Here is a 22,097-nt window from a genome sequence, read left to right as displayed (position 1 = left end):
TATAAAACTGTAATAGATCTGTTCAAACTTGAGTAATACCGTCTTAAAATGGTGGTAATTGTTTAAACCTACGAAGATTTCAAAAATTACATTTTTTAAGACGTCATATCATTTGAATTAAATTTTTGAGATTTTTTTTTGGATGAAACATCATTTAGTACGATGCTTGAAAGGTAAGTTGTGCAAAATTGAGGATTTTATAAGAAAAGTTTGCTTGAAATCTATGAAAAGGATGTATAAGTCGATATTAGGTTCGTAATACTCCTTGATTAATTGTGTGACTATATGTATATCATCTATTGTTGACCTTCCCCCTCTAAATCCTTGCCGGTAGTCTCTTATTTTAGATTCAATGTATTTTGAGAGTCTTTGTCGATTAATGACGTAAATTTTTTTTGTAGCAGCTGTTTAACAATGTTATTGTACTCCTCTATAATAGTTGTCGCATTGTGCGCCCAAGTAGCAATTTTTCGACGCATTGGTTGTCAGTACAAACAAATACACTGTCTACAACGTTGCCCGAGAGCATTTTCAGTTGTTTCGACCAACGTCCCCTACCCCGACTGACATTACGATGTTACAACCTGTAGTTATACGGGCAACTAATTTATTACCATTTTAACAACTACATATCACAATTCAGTTTTTTCAACAATCGCAACGACTTAAAAATGTTATAATGCTAAACTAATTATTATATATTTTATTTTGATAGAAATTTTCGATTTATTTAACAACCTGTTTATTTGTTTTTTTAATAGCTGGTTTCCATTCCATTGTTTTATCAGTAGATTTGAGATTTGATAACCATCTTTGTATCTGCTTTGGTAGACAGGGTTGCCAGGTCAGTTTTAACTCTTTCAGTAGTTTTGTTTTCACAAAATCAGTAGATTCTTTTTAGGCCATGTAAATATACAGTAATACAGTGATATGCACATCCGTCTTAAATGTCCTAAGAGCAATTCCACAAAATTGGAAACCTAATTATTCCAAACCACCAACTGGTAATTATCATTTTTTAGCTAAAATCTACTAAATCAAAAACTAAAATATACTTAAGTATTTTGGGATATATTTGGGATTTTTTATAATAAAAACAACAGCTAACTTAAGGGGATAGGCGCAAAATGTCGTCTGTTAAAATGTTCAATGTATTTTAAATGTTTTCGTTTTTTGCGAATCCTTAGAAAACTAATAAGTATTTTTGAAAAATTTAAACGCACAAAGACAGATTACGTTATTACCGAGGACCGAAAGTCCCTGAAAACTTCTATATTAGGGAGTTTTTGTTGTTACGTAACGTACGCATCTCCGTATACGTAAAGCAACTAAGGTGTCGTAGAGGATGAATGTTAAAATAGGTAGTTTTTGTAACTGCCTTAACGTAACGTAAAGCAAATCGTAAAGTCATTTTTAAATTCCGTTGACATTCAAAAAAATAAAACAATGTTCACACAATATACAATTAATATACAAATGTAAAAAGATAAATGAATGATGAAATTGTATGGTTTTAATTGCTTCTATTTAAATATAAAAATATTATTTTTCCTTAGGTTAAATTTTTTTTATTTTTGTTTATACCTACTTTTTAGTTGTAAATTATTGTATACCTACATCAGAATTCCAGTAGGTATAATGTAAATAGTTTGGTAATATTTATTTGAAAATTTTACTGAAACTAGGTCATTTGTTTATATAGTTATTAATTGTGGTGATCACTGTATTTCTTAAATTAATACAATATTTGTTTGTTTTGCTTTATTAATAGACATCTTAAAAACAATAAAATTTTAAATCTATTATGAAGTTCCAATTTCCAATTACAAACACAGAATAATTTTACTCAAATAGACTAAACCAATAACCAATATAACCTTAAAATGTTTATAAACGGGTAGTACGCTGATGAAATGTTCATTTGGTAGGAAATCGGGCAAGATCCTCGTGTGCATTCGGTGACTTTCGGCTCGATAGGGATGCGTATGAACCTAACGTACCAGCCCGTAACCTTAGGTAATAGGGAGTTTTTGTGCACACAAATACGTAAACGTAACGCATCTTTTTGACATGTACGCTTGCGCATTAATGGTTGAACTCCCCTATCTCGATGCGTATTACCTAAAGTAACGGTCTGATACGTACGTGAGAACGCATCCCTATCGAGACGAAAGTCACCGAATGCACACGAGGATCTTGCCCGATTACCTACCAAATGAACATTTCATCAGCGATTATCAACATTTTAAGGTTATATTGGTTTAGTCTATTTGAGTAAAATTATTCTGTTTGTAATTGGAAATTGGAACTTCATAATATATTTAAAATTTTATTGTTTTTAAGTTGTCTATTAATAAAGCAAAACAAACAGGTCTTGTATTAATTTAAGAAATACAGTGATCACCACAATTAATAACTAGATAAACAAATGACCTAGTTTCAGTAAAATTTTCAAATAAATATTACCAAACTATTTACATTATACTGGAATTCTGATGTAGGTACAATAATTTACAACTAAAAAGTAGGTATAAACAAAAATAAAAAAAATTTAACCTAAGGAAAAATAATATATTTATATTTAAATAGAACCAATTAAAACCATACAATTTCATCATTCATTTATCTTTTTTTACATTTGTATATTAATTGTATATTGTGTGAACATTGTTTTATTTTTTTAATGTCAACGGAATTTAAAAATGACTTTACGATTTGCTTTACGTTACGTTAAGGGAGTTACAAAAACTACCTATTTTAACATTCATCCTCTACGACACGTTAGTTGCTTTACGTATACGGAGATGCGTACGTTACGTAGCAACAAAAACTCCCTAATGTGTATCTCGATACGGTAGTTCAACCATTAATGCGCAAGCGTATATGTCAAAAAGATGCGTTACGTTTACGTATTTGTGTGCACAAAAACTCCCTAATGTTTATTTTAATACGTTACAGGGGTGAAAAAAAGAAAAAATTTAGTGACTTTTAATTCCAAATATCTCGTTCAAAAGAAACGTTTTGGTTTTTCTAAATAATGCAGTCTTTCATTCTGCGTTTAAATTTTTCAAAAAGACTTATTATAGTTTCCTCATGATTCGAAAAAAATGGATCAAATTCTGTTGAAATATACCAAAAATCTACTAAAAAATATTGCCTACTAGAATTTTTTAAAAAATATCAAAAATCTACCAAAAAAGTAGAAATCTACTAAATATGGCAACGCTGTTAATGAGAATGATACACTTTTGACACTGGTCACATGACCTCTGTCACCCAATAAGAGGGTGCGTTCTAAAATGGTTTTGATAGTCGGCGCTGCCGGGTTTGGTTGGCGATTGGACTTCTAAGTTGTCTTATCCGTCTAAGGTTGGTAATTAGGTATTTTTTAGTAATATTGGTAATATTGTTTAATGCGCCATTTTGGTTTTACTTGAGATTTTTGGGATGTAAAGAAAATGAAAACACAGAATATAAAAAATGCAGGCATTATCAATACATTAAATTTATACAGAACATCTTTAACATAAATTTTGACTTTTATATTAAAATCTGATTTTTTAAATTTGCATATTTTTTGTCAAAAATGTCATAAAAAAAGCAGCGCGTGTGTTTTTTAAAGGTGAAATATCCAGATTTGACGGTAATCTGAGATGCGTTTATAAATTTCACATCAGGTAATAAGTCCTTTATGTATTTATATCATATAAATTTAAATACCCAATACGATGTCAGAACAGTTTACTTTTTGGTTTTCGCATTCACCATACAGTTGTTAAAAATATAGGTAAAAAAACATAACTAGTCTGACTCCTTGAGCAACCATTGCACGCGCAGGTGCTTTTTATAGTCGCTTCAGTTGTCTTATGCAACGGTTACGAAACGATGTTGCTTAAACAGGAGGTTGCCTAGGCAACGTCAAGACAACTCAAAAATCGTCCACCAAATCAGTGCAGAATAGGGTCGTCTTTTAGGCAATAACAACGTTGTAAGAAAACGTTGCCAAGCGGTAGACAACGTTGTCGCGTCGACAAATTGCTACTTGGGCGGTGTTACCTTTTTTTAGAATAGAAAGTATCCCCCTTATCATTCTTTCTTCTTCCCAAATCATTATTAAATATATGTATATTAATGTCGAGACTACGTATCCAGTTTATTATTGCTTCAAGTGTTGCTTCAAAGGATTCACCTCATGCTTGTATACATTCTGATAAGATATTCAGAAGTAATGTGTTGTATCTTTATCTGTCATGGCCGCATTCACAATCTGGCGAGTGACTCTGACTCCACTTTGCTAGGATTTCAAATACATCTACACCATCCGACATGGATTCTATTTAATTTCATTCGTGTATTGCTTCCTTTGGTATTCAACCAAATCCTGAAACCAGTTGATGAGATTGGAAATACCATATGAATGCGTGGTTCTGTGCTTTGGTTCTATCACCTTTTTTTTCGTCTTTTGTTTGTCTCATAGTCGTCTGATTTGAGACATCTGGAAATTAGCAGGGGTGGGAGTCTGGATTTTAGTCTGTTTAGTCTAAGTCTAGTATTGAGTATTGGGTTAATCCAATTTAGACTACCAGTAAAATATTGTTGTAACTTCCTTCACTTTTTCGAGTCTGGATCTGACTACAGTTTTCTTGCCCAGTATCGGGCTACTTTTACACCCTTTGAATTTGAGAGCCATAAATCATCGAGGGGGCACTGTGATTGGCAAAGTCTGCATACTCTCAGGTGCTCCACATTCTGTGTTTCCCCACATTCACAAAGTGCGTCGTAATCTGTCTTTATACCCCATTTAATGAGATTCTGTTTTACAGGGGCAAGTGCGTATGCAGTTGAATGTCCGTCAGGTTCTCCAGTTCAGGTTCATTCCATTAGGTGGTTCTGGGTGTAGGGGGAACAATTTGGGTAGTTTGACGCTAACATTTGAAGAGTACAGGGGAAAAATAAGGAATGTCACATTTTATACATATTGAGATAAACACCAATAAAGGTTTAATTCTTATGATATCTAAAAACTACTTCGAAAATTCTTTCTAACTACTTTCGAAAAAATTGCTAACATTCCATATTTTTGTTCAGTGGCGTGCGGACAATCCTGGTCCTTCCTCTGGATAAAAAATCTTAAAAAATTTATATAGACTGATCTTTCTGGTTATTGTTCTGAATCGATAGTCTAGTCGATAGTACTCAGTTTTTGGTACCACATGGCGAGAAAAGCCAAAATTCATGAAAAAGTGACATTCCTTGTTTTTCCCCTCTACTCTTCATTTGTCATAAAACTTTTCCTTGATTTAAGCTGGCTGGTTCCAGGTAGTTCATCAAACCCGTATAATTGGTGAATTCCATCGAAACTTGAATTTCTTCGGGTCATTCCATTTCAAATCACTCAATTTTGGAGCAAAAAAAATTTTGGACCTCCGATTTGTCTGAAAATTGGTATATAGCTTCTGCGTGACGTACAAATAAGATATTTAAGTTGTTCTGAAGCTATTTCCTTGTGGCATTTTTATGATTAATTATTTATATGGGAAATAAGCCACAATTAAAATGAAAAAAATTATTTTATTAACGTTTCGACGCCCAAATCGGGTGCCGTTGTCAAAATACAAAATAATATTAAAAATATTTATTTTAGTAATATTTTGTATTTTGACAACGGCACCCGATTTGGGCGTCGAAACGTTAATAAAATTATTTTTTTCATTTTAATTGTGGCTTATTTCCCATATAAATAATTAAGATATTTAAGGTCAAAAAATCTTCTTCTTCTTTTTTTCTCAAAATGTTATTTTATGCGATTTTACAGTGATTTGGTGTTTATTTATACAAATTTGCATTTTCTATCGTAAAGTATCAATGAAAAACATAATATTTTAATAGAAAGGACTCAAAAATGTCATTATATGGCATTATAACAAGTTACTTTGATTCAAAACAAGCTTTTGATCAAATTTTATAGTGTAGAAAACGTTAAAATACCGTTTTTTACATTTTTCTCCATTCCCAAAATACATCATAATCGATTTGGCTGAAAATTTTCCCACAGATAGACAAAACATAGGACTTTAAGTGGTGAGAAGGATTTGAATTATTTTACAATACCAAAAAAGTTACATGCAATATTATAGTCAAAAATATAGGCGTCTACTGTAAGTAAAATTAACTCGAAAATATCGACCTCACGACAAAAATTGTTAAAAAGAAATTGTAATAATTGTAAATATGATTTATTTGGAACAATTTCAGTTCCTACCATTTTTGTCGAAAAGTTAAAAATGGCGGAGATATTGAGCCACACAGGTTCTCCTTTAAAATCAAGATGGCGGCTAACGTAACGGAGGAATTCATTCGTGATTTTAAATTTAGGCTACTATTGACTCCCTTAAAGATCAGAAAAATAAAATTTTGGGCAGCTCGGCATTCAAGGTCAAATGCTATCCCGACTGGACTAATATATACTTTTGATTAATAATTATATGGGAAATAAGCCACAATTAAAATGAAAAAAATAATTTTATTAACGTTTCGACGCCCAAATCGGGTGCCGTTGTCAAAATACAAAATATTACTAAAATAAACTAAAGTGTTGTTGCTAAGCAAAAAAAATTCTTCTAATAATTTATTTAATCTCACTCATTTATATTGGCAATTCAGACATATATTATACATTTTAAAGTAGAAGACTTTAAAATGATATTGCCAATATTTTATGAGTTGCGTTCCTGGGACGACTTACTGAAAGATAGTTCATTCGATTACATGAAATTAACCCCAACTCAAGAATATCCGTCATAAAAAATTATAGCATGTGATATGTCTTTAAAAAGACAACCAAATGCAACGACAGTAAAATTCTCGCGTTAGAAACTTCATAGTAAATCACAAGGGAAAACCAGGAAAAACCCTGTGATACTATCCCGACATCGTAAGTATTTGGTCTTACATTAATTTACTCTCAAAAAATAATACCAAATTCTGACTTGTAACATGTTTAAATTATAAATATTATTAATAATATTAGATAATATATAAGTAATACTAAAATATAAAATATGTACTAGCTCGATATTATTGACTTACTAATCTTGGTATTTTCTTTCTATTGACTTCCTCTTTCAGTATGGGTAACCACATCCTACTGCATTCTAGCGAGGAATTTGCGACACAATTGGTTTCATTTAGCATAATTAGAGCCGCTTCTTTGATTTTTCTCTTTTTACTATCTGATTCTTTCAGGATTATACTTGAATCTCTCCACTGAACTCTATGTTCATTATCCCATGCGTGTTGACATATTTGAGATCTCTCAAATTCTCTATTTTTAATATAAGATTGATGTTCACTTATTCTAACGTCTAATGGTCTTGATGTCTCACCTAAATAAAATTGTTCGCATTCACAAGGTATTTTATAAATGCAATTTTTTGTTCTTTCTTGATCATTGTTAGGTTTAGTTTTAGATAGAATAGATCTCAATGTGTTTGTTGTTTTGAATGTTGTTGAAATGTTGAATTTATTTCCTATTGTTTTAAGTTTCTCGGATAGTCCTTTTATATATGGTATTGATATTTTTCTCGTATTATTTCTGGTGAATGTTGTAGGATCCCGTTCTAAGTTGTTCTGTTCCATTCGATCCAATCTTGACAATTCCTTATTTATAAACGATATAGGATAATCATTTTTTAATAAAACAGATGTTAACAATTGTTTTTCTGCTAAAAAGGAATTTTCGTTAGAACAAGTAATTTGGGTCTATCATATAAGGATTTAATGATTCCCTTTTTAACGTTGATGTTGTGATTTGACTTGTAATTGAGATATCTGTTGGTGTGTGTTGGTTTTCTATACACTTGAGTCTCATATCCAATATCCTTCTTTGAGATCAAAACATCGAGGAAAGGTAGGCTGTTATTGTATAGTGAATAATATAAATGAGTGAGATTAAATAAATTATTAGAAGAATTTTTTTTGCTTAGCAACAACACTTTAGTTTATTTTAGTAATATTTTGTATTTTGACAACGGCACCCGATTTGGGCGTCGAAACGTTAATAAAATTATTTTTTTCATTTTAATTGTGGCTTATTTCCCATATAATTATTAATCATAAAAATGCCACAAGGAAATAGCTTCAGAACAATATACTTTTGAGTCTGATATTACTGCATGTAACTTTTTTGGTATTGTAATATAATTCAAATCCTTCTAACCACTTAAAGTTCTATCTTTTGGATATCTATGGGCAAATTTTCAGCCAAATCGATGATGATGTATTTTGGGAATGGAGAAAAATGTAAAAAACGGTATTTTAACGTTTTTTACACTATAAAATTTGATCAAAAACTTGTTTTGATTCAAAATAACTTGTTATAATGCCGTATAATGACATTTTTGAGTCCTTTCTATTAAAATATTATGTTTTTCATTGATACTTTACGACAGAAAATGCAAATTTGTTTAAATAAACACCAAATCACTGTAAAATCGCATAATATCACATTTTGAGAAAAAAAGAAGAAGATTTTTTGACCTTAAATATCTTATTTTTACGTCCCGCAGAAGCTATATACCAATTTTCAGGCAAATCGGAGATCCAAAATTTTTTGCCTGAGTGATTTGACATGGAATGTACCCTTCACATATTGCGAAGCGCATCTACGATCGTCTGGTGATGCAAATCCAGCTGCCCGGTACAGTAGGGATAGAGGGGTAGATCTCATACAGCCGGTAGTTATTCTATATAATTCATTTAATGCCCCGGTGATTTGTTGGGCATGTCTAGATCTACCTCTAACAGGACAAATACGTTTCCCTGTTAAAAAATATAAGGTCTCAGCTGTTGACTTTAAGACCTGTGGGTTTGCACCCCACTTGCGCCCTACAAGTTTCCGGAGAAGGTTTTTTCTCGTAGAAACCTTTTGTCTTGTACTCTGATAGTAGAAATTCTATGTTAGTGACCGGTCTAGTATGACTTCAAGATATTTGGGCCTATCAGTACGTTCCAACTGTTGTCCCTCTCAAGATAGGTACATACAAAAGTAAAAATAATTGTTTTAACACGAGCTATAAAAAATACAATAATATGTGATACTTTACAATACATACCTAATGCTTGACCAAATGTGAGTTGCAACAATGCTTTCGTCACCATATTAAGTCCCACTGCAGAGGGTAACTTTTCCTTCGGGATATATTCGGAAATTACCAAATTTTGGTTTATCACAGCAATCGCTCGGAAATATCCTACGATGAAGGCTACTATTGCCAAAGAAAGGTAACTGGGCATCAAAACTTCAACTAAAATAATACAAAAAACGTTTAGTTATATAAAATTGTAAATAATATTTAATATAATAATAATAATAATAATATCGTATGGAATTTTTGCCGGGGAGATCCTTTCGGACAGTTCCGGCGCCATTTACATATTTAACCCTGTTTTAAGTAACTAGTGCCGATGTACACTAGCCCAGGGGGACCGACGGCTTAACGTGCTCTCCGAGGCACGGTGAGACGGCTCGTGTCATTATTGGAAATGAAAATGGTTTGTCTTTGGCAGGGCTCGAACCCACGTGCACTGGCGTATGAGGCCAGCGATTATGCCGTTACTCCACGGCCGCTCACATTTAATATAATGATAACAAGAGACTCGAATTGAATCAAAACGAAACCGTCTATTTTTCTTTGATTTATTGTAACGTCATATCCGATCATAATTACCAGAATTATTCTGATCTTGATTCTTTTGAGAAATAGAAATAGGAATTTAATATAAAAAGTTAAAAGTGTCAAAAAAAGTATAAACAAACAACATTACAATAAAACTTAATTTTATATTTCAAGCTTTACTTTGTTTTTTAGGATTTATTCCAAAACGGAGTAGATTTGAATTAGGTTGGGAATTGTATAAAAGTCAGCCAGTTTTTCGCAACAGAAATTCAGGGAATAAAATCTCAATTGTCATTTAAAATTGGGGTTATATGTACCACAAGTTCTGTTCAATCCTTTTTGTTGTATTTTTGTTTTAAATTCAGTGTCTAAATAGTCTGCAAACTTCAAGTGACTTAGAGAGCTGTGGAACAGAGAATGCTCAACATTAATGTCAGCGATCGCAAATCCAATTAAGAAATAAGAATAAGATCAACCATACCAGATGTGCAATCCAAAATATTACCATGTTCAAATGGAACTGGGCAGAACACATAGAAAGATTGGAAGGCAGCCGTTGAACGAAGTGAATTGTTAAATGGTGACCAAGAGCAAAAGAGAGAAGAGACAGAGCTCAAACCAGGTGGACTGATGACATCAAACGAATGGTTGGTCACCAAAAGATGCAAAAATCAACGAACAGGAATGAGTGGACACACCTAAGGGAAGCTTACATCTAATGATGGATGAAATAGCTGTTGATGATGATGAAGATGAAGCCATTTAAGGGAGTGGTACGGGTGCAGTTCAATACAATTGTTCAGAGCTGCAGCCAACAAAGTTAAAATTGCTGTGATGGTAGCTAACCTCCGATAGGAGACGGTACTGCAAGAAGATGATGAAGAGGCTCCTCTGCTGTCGGGACTTGAACATTGAGGTAAAAATACGACTGTTAAGGTGCTTTGTGCTATCCCTATTATACTACAGAATGGAAGCGTGGACACTGAAGAAAATTGACGTGAGGAGACTGGAGGCATTCTAGATGTGGATGTACCAAAGAATACTGAAGATCTCATGGGTAGAGAGAATAACCAACGTAGAGGTTATGAGACGTATGCATAAGGAAAGAGAAGTACTTCTAACAATTTCTTCTTCTTATGGTGCCTATCCGTTACGGATGTTGGACACTAACATGGCTATTCTGACTTTGTTGACTGCTGCCCTGAAAAGTCCGGTAGTGGTTAAGTTAAACCATTTTCGCAGGTTATGCAGCCAGGATATTCTTCTTCGTCCTGGACCTCTTTTCCCATGCACTTTACCTTGAAGTATGGTCCGAAGTAGGTCATATCGTTGTTCATTGCGCATTATATGGCCCAGGTATTCCAGTTTGCGACGTTTTATGGTTACGACTAGTTCGCGCTCTTTACCCATTCTATGTAGAACTTCTTCGTTGGTAACTCTGTCTATCCAGGAAATCCTCAACATGCGTCTATAGCACCACATCTCAAATGCTTCGGGTCTCTTCAGTGATGCTTCGGTTAAGGACCATGACTCCACGCCATATAAAAGAACGGAGAATACGTAGCATTTTAGTAAACGAACTTTTATTTCCAATTTTATACCGTGGCTGTTAAAGATTTTTTTCATTTTGACGAAAGCTGATCTTGCCTTCTCGACCCTTATATTAATTTTCATCGATTGGTCCCACTGTTCATTAAAGTTTGCAACCAAATAACAAAAGTTGGTGATTTGTGTTATAGGTTGTTGGTTAACTAGTAATTGACCAGGTGGTATCCTATTTTTGCTTATAACCATGTATTTGGTTTTTTTGATGTTAAAATCAAGCCCAAACCTGCTACTTACTTCTGCCACCCTGGAGACAAGTGTCTGAAGACCTTCAACACTGTCTACAAAAATGACAGTATCATCAGCGTATCTTATGTTGTTCAATCGTTCTCCGTTTATAAGTATTCCCTCGTCTATGTCCGTTAGCGCTAGGTTCATAATGTGCTCTGAATATGTATTGAACAATAATGGGGACAATATACATCCCTGTCGCACACCTCTTTTTATCTTTATGTCGTCTGTTAACTGATTCCCTACTCTAATAGCTGCAGTTTGTTCGTAATAGATATTGTTTATTATACGGCGATCTCTGCTGTCTCGACCAATTGAATTTAATATTTTCATCAGTTCGTCATGTTATATCACAATTCACGTCTCTACATCTTTGAAAGAGAACTTGTATTGCAAAAAGTGCCTCTCGAGTACCCAATGCATCCCTGAAGCCGAATTGTGTGTTTGTCATATGTGTTCTTCACACTTTTTATATATTCTTTTATGTATAATTTTTAAAAAAGTTTTCAGGAGATGGCTCATAAGGCTTATTATTCGATAATCTTCACATTTTTTGGCATTGGGTTTTTTAGGGATTGTTATAAAAGTTGATCTTAGCCACTGTTGGGGTATTTTTCCACTTTGGTATATATTGTTGAAGATCAAGGTAAGTCTTTTTACATGTCCATGAACCTAGCAGAGCAAGGTTAGCAGAATGGAATCAGACCAAGTGCATAATTAGGTGCTAATTAGGTGCTAATTTAGTACCCCAATCGCGAATTTAGTGCTCCTTTTTTTAAAAAATTATGACGTGTTCTGCCAGGTACATATGAACTCAGCAGAGCACAACCATAAAAAACATCAAATCGAAAAGTGACCAAGCTTATAATTAAGTACTAATTAGGTGCTAATTTAGTACCCCAAACGTGAATTTAGTGCTCCTTTTTTTTAATTATGACGTGTTCTGCCAGGTACATATGAACTCAGCAAATCACAACCATAAAAAACATCAAATTGAAAAGTGACCAAGCTTATAATTAAGTAATAATTAGGTGCTAATTTAGTACCCCAATCGCGAATTTAGTGCTCCTTTTTTTTTAAATTATGACGTGTTCTGCCCGGTACATATGAACTCAGCAGAGCACAACCATAAAAAACATCAAATCGAAAAGTCACCAAGCTTATAATTAAGTACTAATTAGGTGCTAATTTAGTACCACAATCGCGAATTTAGTGCTCCTTTATTTTTTAAGTTATGACATGTTCTGCCAGGTACATATGAACTCAGCAGAGCACAACCATAAAAAACATCAAATCGAAAAGTGACCAAGCTTATAATTAAGCACTAATTAGGTGCTAATTTAGTACCCCAAACGTGAATTTAGAGCTCCTTTTATTTCTTGCTTTTATACCGTCATATGTACAGTTTTGTAGTGCGGTTATCGAGATACACTACATTATGTCTACTCCACCTAATTAGCACTCAAATGTGAGATAGGCCAGCAACTGTATTGATGATTTTTTCAACGGCTTGACTTTGTACTGACCTCGCATAAACTTGAATGCAGTACGCGCCAAAATTTGGAAAAAAAACTGAGCATGAAATTCGTTATTAGGGCACTTAATTAGCACCTAATTAGCACCTAAATTTAAGATAGGTATGTTTGGACTTTTTTGATTTTTTGAGGTAGTACTCTAATGACTTCATAAGTACCCGGCAGAACATGGCTTAAAAGAAAGAAAAAATGGAGCATTTAATTCGCGATTGGGGTACTAAATTAGCACCTAATTAGTACTTACTTATAAGCTTGGTCATTTTTCGATTTGACGTTTATTAAAGTTGTACTCTGCTGAGTACATATTATGTACCTGGCAGAACGCGTCATAATTTAAAAAAAAGAAGCACTAAATTCGCGATTGGGGTACTAAATTAGCACCTAATTAGTACTTAATTATAAGCTTGGTCACTTTTCGATTTTATGTTTTTTATGGTTGTGCTCTGCTGAGCTCATATGTACCTGGCAGAACACGTCATAATTTAAAAAAAAGGAGCACTAAATTCGCGATTGGGGTACTAAATTAGCACCTAATTAGTACTTAATTATAAGCTTGGTCACTTTTCGATTTGATGCTTTTTATGGTTGTGCTCTGCTGAGTTCATATGTACCTGGCAGAACACATCATAATTTAAAAAAAAAGGAGCACTAAATTCGCGATTGGGGTACTAAATTAGCACCTAATTAGTACTTAATTATAAGCTTGGTCACTTTTCGATTTGATGTTTTTTATGGTTGTGCTCTGCTGAGTTCATATGTATCTGGCAGAACACGTCATAATTTAAAAAAAAAGAGCACTAAATTCGCGATTGGGGTACTAAATTAGCACCTAATTAGTACTTAATTATAAGCTTGGTCACTTTTCGATTTGATGTTTTTTATGGTTGTGCTCTGCTGAGTTTATATGTACCTGGCAGAACATGTCATAACTTAAAAAATAAAGGAGCACTTAAATTCGCGATTTGGGTACTAAATTAGCACCTAATTAGTACTTAATTATAAGCTTGGTCACTTTTCGATTTGATGTTTTTTATGGTTGTGCTCTGCTGAGTTCATATGTACCTGACAGAACACTTCATAATTTAAAAAAAAAGGAGCACTAAATTCGCGATTGGGGTACTTAATTAGCACCTAATTAGCACCTAATTATGCACTTGGTCTGATTCCATTCTGCTAACCTTGCTCTGCTAGGTTCATGGACATTCTTTTTACTTCGTCTTTATCCATAATTTTCAAAAATTCTGAGTAGAGCTCGTCTGGTCCTGCGGCTTTTCCCTCCTTAATGTTACTTATAGCAACTTCTACTTCCGCTTCGAGAATAGGTGGTCCGGTATCGTCATTTTTATTTTGTGTGATGGTGACATTCCTATCGTCTTCAAATGTTGTTGTCACATAGTTCATCCATGTTGTTTTTGTTTGTTCAATATCAACTATTGGATTTCCTTGAGCGTCTGTTAAGTGTCACGGCCTTTTTGATTTATAGATGCCTGCTGCTTCTTTGATCTTTTTGTGGAGGTTGAAGGAATCGTGTTTACGTTCCAATATCTCGATTTCTTCACACTGTTCTTCCAGATTTCTGTTTTTAGTTTCTCTGACAGCTTTTTTTATCTCTTTGTCTAGAAACTGATATGCAACGTAGTCTTTCCTCTTGGATTCTCTTCTTCTGTCCATCATCTGTAATATATCGTCGGTCATCTATGGTTTTTTCTTTTCTGTCTTCTTCGGTCGCAGGTATTGGTCTAATATTTCCTTCCCAATGTTTTCTAAGTGGTTTATTTCTGTGTCAATATCATTAACTACTTCTGAATTAGATAGGTTGTTCTTCAGATATTCCCGTACTTCTTGCTTTATGTCATCATCTCTTAGTTGTTTGAGATCGTATCTTATAGGATTAGGTTTATCAATTTTTTTAAAGTTCAGACGAAACTCACCGACAAGTGGGTTATGGTCTGACTTAATATCTGCACCAGGGTAGGTTTTCACTGATGTTATTGAGTTTTTGAATCTTTTGTTTATTAAAATATAGTCAGTCTGGTTTCTTATGAGATTTTCTGGCGTGTCACCGGGTGAGCGCCATGTGTACAACCTTCTGTATGGTAATTTGAAGAGTGTATTGGTGATTACCAACTCTTCTTCCGTAGCAAATGTGAGTAGGCGTTCTCCTCTCTCATTTCGCTCACCCAAACCCCATGAACATACTATTTCACCATAACTACCCTTACCGATTTTGGCATTAAAGTCACCCATAACTAGCGTTACTTCATTGGTTTTTAACTTACTTAGGACTTTCCTTAAATCGTAATTAAAAGCCTCTATTACTTCGTCTGATTTGTCTGCTGTGGATGCGTATATTTGGATTATGTTGGTTTCTGCTGGGAATAAATCCAATTAAATGAGCATGATTCTCTCGGATATTGGAACAAAATTCGTAACCTATTTTTTTATTTGTTTATTTAAAATTATTCCGACGCCATGCTTATGTTGACCTTCTCTATTTCCAGAGTAATATACTTGGTGCTCGTTTATTTGACATTTTCCGGCATCAGGCCATCGCATTTCACTGATGCCCATTATATCGATATTCAGTCTTTCCATTTCATGGATGGCATTATAAATTTTGCCTGCTTCGTACATGGTCTTGACGTTCCAGGTGCATATTTTAATAAACTGCTTAATTTTTCTAAGCGTATCCTTTCCTTTTACTTGGGGGTAATGCTAGTTCGCCTCCATGTGGTGCACCCTGGGTAACGCTAAATGAACTAGCAAAAATTTGGCGGCAGACGAACGAAAAACAAAAACAATATCCTGCCAACATCACAGATCACAAACAGAAATCTTATCTATACGTAAACATACGATGGGAACAAATAAAGGTTCTTCTCAGAACCAACTGACTAGAGATCTCGGACCGTGTATCCGAGTCTGTCACCTTAACATCGAGGGCATAAGCCAGGCAAAATGCCAAGTGTTGCAAAAAATCCTACACGATAACGACATTGACCTGGTTGCCATACAAGAGACCCATACTGAAGACAAAGTCCAGCTTGATTTAAGGGGAAAGATACCTGACTACGATTTACTGGGAGCCACCTATGATAAACATTACGGCGTCGCAACCTACATTCGCTGCAATATAGAAAATGGTTTCCTACTTTCTGCTTCCAATGAAAATAATATACATGAAGTAGTCACCAAGATTGGAGATATTACCGTAGTTAACATATACAAACCTCCAGCCACTACATGGAACCCAGAAGTGCTAAAGACTCATCCACATCCTACTATATACATCGGCGACTTCAACAGCCACCACGAAATGTGGAAGTACACCACGAATGATGAAAATGGGGAGGCACTAGTAGAATGGTCCGAAGAGCAAAACACATACCTAGTTTTTGATGCCAAAGACAGAGGAACATTTAAATCAGCTGCATGGAGAAAAGAATATAACCCAGACCTATGTTTTGTCTCAAAAGATACCAATGACAGACCACTAACAACTGCGAGAAGTGTCCTTGCAGACTTCCCACATACTCAACATCGTCCGGTGCTTATCACCATCGGAATATCAATTCCAATAATTAGATCATATCCTCGACCCAGGTGGAATCTTAGAAAAGCAAACTGGAAGAAATTCTCTGAACAACTAGACCGGACCTTGAGCTGGGTCCCTCCAACCAGCAAACATTATGAGAGGTTTGTGGGCGCAGTAATAAGCACTGCCAAGAAAACCATCCCTAGGGGGTATCGCAAAGAATATGTGCCTGGATGGACTGAAACATGTGAAGACTTATACACGAAGTTTCTCGAAAGTGGTGACCGAGAAATAGCCGATGAGCTTTTACACAACATCGATACAGCTAGACGCCAAAAATGGATAAAGACTGTCGAAAACCTTGACTTCAAAAAATCAAGCCGGCAGGCATGGTCCTTGTTGCGGAAAATTGGAGGAGCTAACCAGCTGGAATCCAGAGAGTCTAAAATGTCTCCTAACAAGGTTGCCTCCCATATAGTATCTCTATCCAGAGCTCCACGAGATCGAACACATACTACCAACGTGAAAAGAGACTTAAGGGCATTAAAACAAATGAACAGAACGAACTCCGAATATTCAGCAAGAATATTTATTTCTGAAATCACACATGCGCTGAAAGAAATGAAATCAGGTAAAGCACCTGGGTTTGATGGTATCCATCCAGAGTTCTTGATACACAGTGGTGCATACACGAAACAGTGGCTTGCAATGTTCTTTAATGATATACTTCAGTCAGGTAACATTCCTTTCTCACTTAAGCGAACAAAGATAATTGCAATTCCGAAACCGGGCAAATCAAACGATAAGCCAGAAAACTACCGCCCCATAGCTCTACTCAGCATGGTATATAAACTATTAGAAAAGCTTCTCCTCAACAGAATTAGTCACAGGATACTAGAAAATGTCCCCATTGAACAAGCTGGCTTCCGCCCTCATCGAAGCTGTACGGACCAAGTGCTGTCATTAACAACTTTTATAGAAGCTAGTTTTCAAAAGAAACAAAAGACAGCAACAGTATTTATAGATCTAACAGCAGCATATGATACTGTTTGGAGACAGGGATTAATATATAAACTGGCCCGCATTATCCCCTGCAGAAAGATAATTAACCTCATTGACAACATGCTGACCAACAGAGCCTTCCAGGTTATAATGGGAAAGGAGACGAGTAGACAGATGAAACTTAACAATGGTCTTCCACAGGGTTCTGTCCTTGCCCCTTTACTTTTCAGCCTCTATATTGCTGACATGCCTGAAACCGAATCTCGGAAGTTTGGATATGCTGACGACTGGACCCTTGCAACAAGCCACCAATCTTTAGAAACTACAGAAATCACTCTCACGAATGACTTATCCATCCTCAGCGAATACCTTAAGAAATGGAGACTACAGCCAAGTACTACAAAAACTGAAGTATCAGTTTTTCATCTAAACAACAAGTTGGCAAACAGAGAATTGCGAGTGTATTTTAATAACAAGCTGTTAAAACACAATAAATACCCGAAATACCTTGGGGTTACTCTAGACAGAACGCTCACATTCAGAGAACACCTGACGAAAACAGCAGCAAAATTGAAAACACGCAACAATATAATACAGAAACTCTGCGGCACTACATGGGGGTCCACAGCATCAACATTAAGATCCTCTGCTCTTGGCCTGATATATCCGGTGGCAGAATACTGTGCTCCAGTGTGGCTAAATAGAAGGCATACCCACCTGGTCGACACCCAACTAAACCGTACTATGCGTATGATAACAGGCACAATTAAGCCCACCCCTACAATGTGGCTACCTACCCTTAGTAATATAGCACCACCCAACCTACGCCGCGAACATGCATTGGTTAAAGAATATAACAAAATAATGGACAGTCGCCAGCTTCTAGTCCACAACGACATCCCCGATATTCTTGGAAACCGTCTCCGATCCAGGTTACCCCCTCTACAATCTGCTCAAGCGCTGCAGCAATCCAACTTTGACTTAAATACCCGATGGAGAGAAGATTGGGAAAGTAGGACAGATCCGCATTACCATAGTCTACCGGACATCATAGGGAAACCTGGCGAATTTGAACGTCCCCGTAAGATTTGGGCAGCCCTTAATCGAATTCGAACAAACTGTGGAAGATGCGCCGACTCCCTCCACAGATGGGGTAAACTCCCCTCGCCTTCTTGTGACTGCGGCGCTGCAAGACAGACGATCAGTCACATTGTTCAGGACTGCCCACGCAGAGCATACACAGGCGACCCTATAGACTTTGTAATGGCAACCGAAGGGTCAATCGAATATATAAAAAAATTGGACATCTGTTTGTGATGCATTGTATAATGCATAAATCTAACTATATTCTGTGATATACTTAAGCCATACGCTAAATAAAATAAAAACTTGGGGGTTTCGCTTGCTAACGACCTGGGAGGCCCCATGGTTCTGTGTTGTTATTCCTCCCCTGCCGGATCTTGCACTCCGATATACATGATCAGTAGTCTTCACTCTCAAAGCTGTAGCCACGATAGATGTACAAGAGATATCCATATGGATCTTTAATGTAGTGGTTTCTCCTTGCCTTCTACATCCTTACGCCGTAGACCTAGTTCTCGGTTCATCTGCCTTTAGGGCCAGTTTCCCAACCCTAGGACAAAAGATTGCCCTACCACTTACCAACTCATCCGCCCGAAGCCGTTGGTAGGTAAGTGGGGGATTGCTTATACCGGCAATCATTAACAATTAAGAGAAGAAAACTGAGATATATGGGACATGTAATGAGAGGAGATAAACACCTAATACTCCAGGTCATTATGCAAGGAAAAATCCAGGGGAAAAGGTCCATTGGTTAAAGAACCTTAGGAAATGGTTTGGATGTACTAACAACGAATTATTTAAATCCTCTTAAATAGTAATATAGTATTTGGTTGTAGTAGAATGAAGCCTTATGAAAAAAGCTATAGAACTCCTTTAATAAGTAGGGTGGCCATACGTCCCGGTTTGGCCGGGCAATCCCGGTTTTGACCGCTTTTGAGGGCGTCCCGTCGGTTTCAGAAAATTCCCTAAAATGTCCCGGTTTCACGCAAAAATAAAAAAATGTATATTTTTACTAACAAAGATAATAATTTATTAATAGTTTCATCGCAATTCATAAAAGCTTAAAAAAAACTAGTACAGTTTTAAAAAGTGCATGAAAATGTATCGTGTATGTGCTACTTAATGCGTGTTTTGTTGCATCGGCTGTACTTCGCGATGAACGAGAAGCTTTTCTTGTTGACTGTACACTGTACCGTCAGGTGCGCCTACCGACATGCACATTCGACAGAAGTGCAAAATTCTCTACCTAAAGGTCTAGTCGCCAGTGCGTGCATGAGTTTAGTGCCAGTTGTATTGTGTCTCTCTTTCAGTGAATACGGTCGCATGGCTGCTCAGTTTTAGCGTAGTTGTGAAAGTGTCATCATTAATATTAATTGGTGTTTGGAGTGGACAAAACTAAAGTAAAAACTCCTGTTGAAGAGCGATGGAAGCAAATATTCGCAAGGCTTTATAGTAAGGATATTGCATACGATACTATTTTGAAAGTGGTCGAATTTGCTATGTGTTTGCCAGGAACTAGTGCTCCCGTAGAAAGAGTATTTTCCATCATGAACAACTTGTGGTCAAATGAGAAATCACGACTTCATATAACAACAATGAGTTCAATGTTGATGGTTCGAGTGAACTTTAAATACACCTACGACCAATTTTACGAGATGCTCTTGAAAAACAAAGACGCATTGAGAAAAATAAGTAGTTCCCAAAAATACTTTTGGTATGAAAAAGAAAAAGAATCTGATGAACAGGCAGGACCCTCAAACTAAAAATAAGTTTAAAGTGGAAGTGGGCCATTTTTTGTTAGTGTAAGAAGAAACACGAATTTGCTATGATTTATAAGTTTTTAACCTTGTAGGTAATAAATAAGAAGAAACATAATGTTAGTACCATTTATGGCCACCCTATTAATAAGTGAGTTTAATATATTTACCTGATCGCATTATAGCCAACAGCGTAGCACCAAACATGAAAGTTTTCCTATTACTCATCTTCAGTCTTCTACAAATCTCTGAGGCTGTTACTCTTCCCAGGACGTCAGCGGAAGACAACGCGGTCATAGTTGTTGTTGTCTGTATCATGTTCAAATTTGCTTCATCCTGCAGGAATATAGGAAAGAAGGCACCAAAGGAGACTGTTGAAACATAGACTAAACCTAAACCTACTACTATATGAACATATATTGGATCTTTAAGAAGCTCGAAGCCTAATGCTTTGGATATTTTGCGAAGCCAGTGTTTCTTTTCATCCCCTTTGTTTATATGGAACTGACCTAAAAACACGAAACATGTATTAAGGTTCTGAACCCTTAATCATTGAACAGAAGAATCTTGCAAAAATATTTAATGTTTCTCGATTACAGATTAAGCGTTATGGTAGGGGAGCCCAAACAGGGATTTTTGCAGTTACTCAAGCGCGTCAGATTATCATATGGGGAGAAACCTTGTACCCTGCAGATGTACCTCTACCATATATTGGCTCTTAACACAGGGGAGTTCGTTAAGGGGGGCCCGAAATAAAAAAATATATCCTTAAAAATACTCGAAATTGTCAGATTAAGATAAAGTAAGTTAAGTACATGCAAAAGAGTGTATATTTCAAAAATCTCACGATTTGAGCCGGGCATAAGGAAATGGGTGAGTCCCAAACTTTCACAAGAAAAAAGCGAATATTTCGCGAAGTGAATGACAGTTCGAAAAACTAAAAAATATGTGCTCAATATTTTTTAAAAATCTATCGAATGATACCAAACACGACTTCCCACGGAGAGGGGTGGGGGGTAAATTTAATATTTTAAATACGAATCCCGCGATATTTCGCGAAAGGAACATCAGATCGAAAAACTGTAAAATATACTTATTCAATATTTTTAAAAAATCTATTGAATGGCACCAAACACGAACCCCGCGGAAGTGGGGTGGGGGGTTACTTTAAAATCTTAAATAGGAGCCCTCATTTTTTATTGCAGATTTGTATTCCTTACGCAAAAATAAGTAACTTTTATTCGAAACATTTTTTCAAATTACGGATAGATGGCTTTATATCAGAAAAAACGATTGTTGAAAATGGAAAATTAAATTAAAATAATGGCAAGCGCTCACTAAAATGGAAAACTTTACTTAACTTTTTTTGGTTTTAGGACCTACTCTTCAGTCTTCACAACCCAATAGGTCCCCAAAGCGCTCGAGTGACTGAACATTTAGCATACTTTGCTCCCCTACCATTATAAGTATATATAATTCTTCAATTTGGAAGAGTGATATCATCGTTTAAAGGGAAAATATCCTCAAATGTAAATGTACATGGCGGCCCTCGGAAACTACCTGTCTAATTTGCGTTTTCTCATAGTAAGTCACAGAATGTGCTTCTCTATAGCAGAATTGGTCTGCTACGGTCATAAAAAACTTGAATTTTGTCGACCCAGAGATTGTTACC

The 22,097-nt window shown here is 35.6% G+C and overlaps 1 protein-coding gene across 2 annotated transcripts in view; it reads right to left on the bottom strand.

Moving 5' to 3' along the window:
• LOC114326515 (monocarboxylate transporter 9) overlaps positions 1 to 22,097 on the bottom strand; it is a 209,475-nt gene that overhangs the window by 7,384 nt on the left and 179,994 nt on the right. For both annotated transcript variants that reach the window (XM_028274905.2, XM_028274906.2), the window contains exons 5-6: positions 20,596 to 20,934; positions 9,114 to 9,305 (exon numbers count right to left, since the gene is read on the bottom strand). In XM_028274905.2, coding sequence (XP_028130706.1) covers positions 9,114 to 9,305; positions 20,596 to 20,934 — 531 coding nt within the window. The remainder of the gene's footprint in view (positions 1 to 9,113; positions 9,306 to 20,595; positions 20,935 to 22,097) is intronic.

Source organism: Diabrotica virgifera, chromosome 2 (assembly GCF_917563875.1).
Source record: "Diabrotica virgifera virgifera chromosome 2, PGI_DIABVI_V3a".
Classification (NCBI taxonomy): Eukaryota; Metazoa; Arthropoda; class Insecta; order Coleoptera; family Chrysomelidae; genus Diabrotica; species Diabrotica virgifera.
The sequence above is the reverse complement of the archived record's forward strand: the minus strand, read 5'-3'. Positions and strand labels throughout refer to the sequence as shown.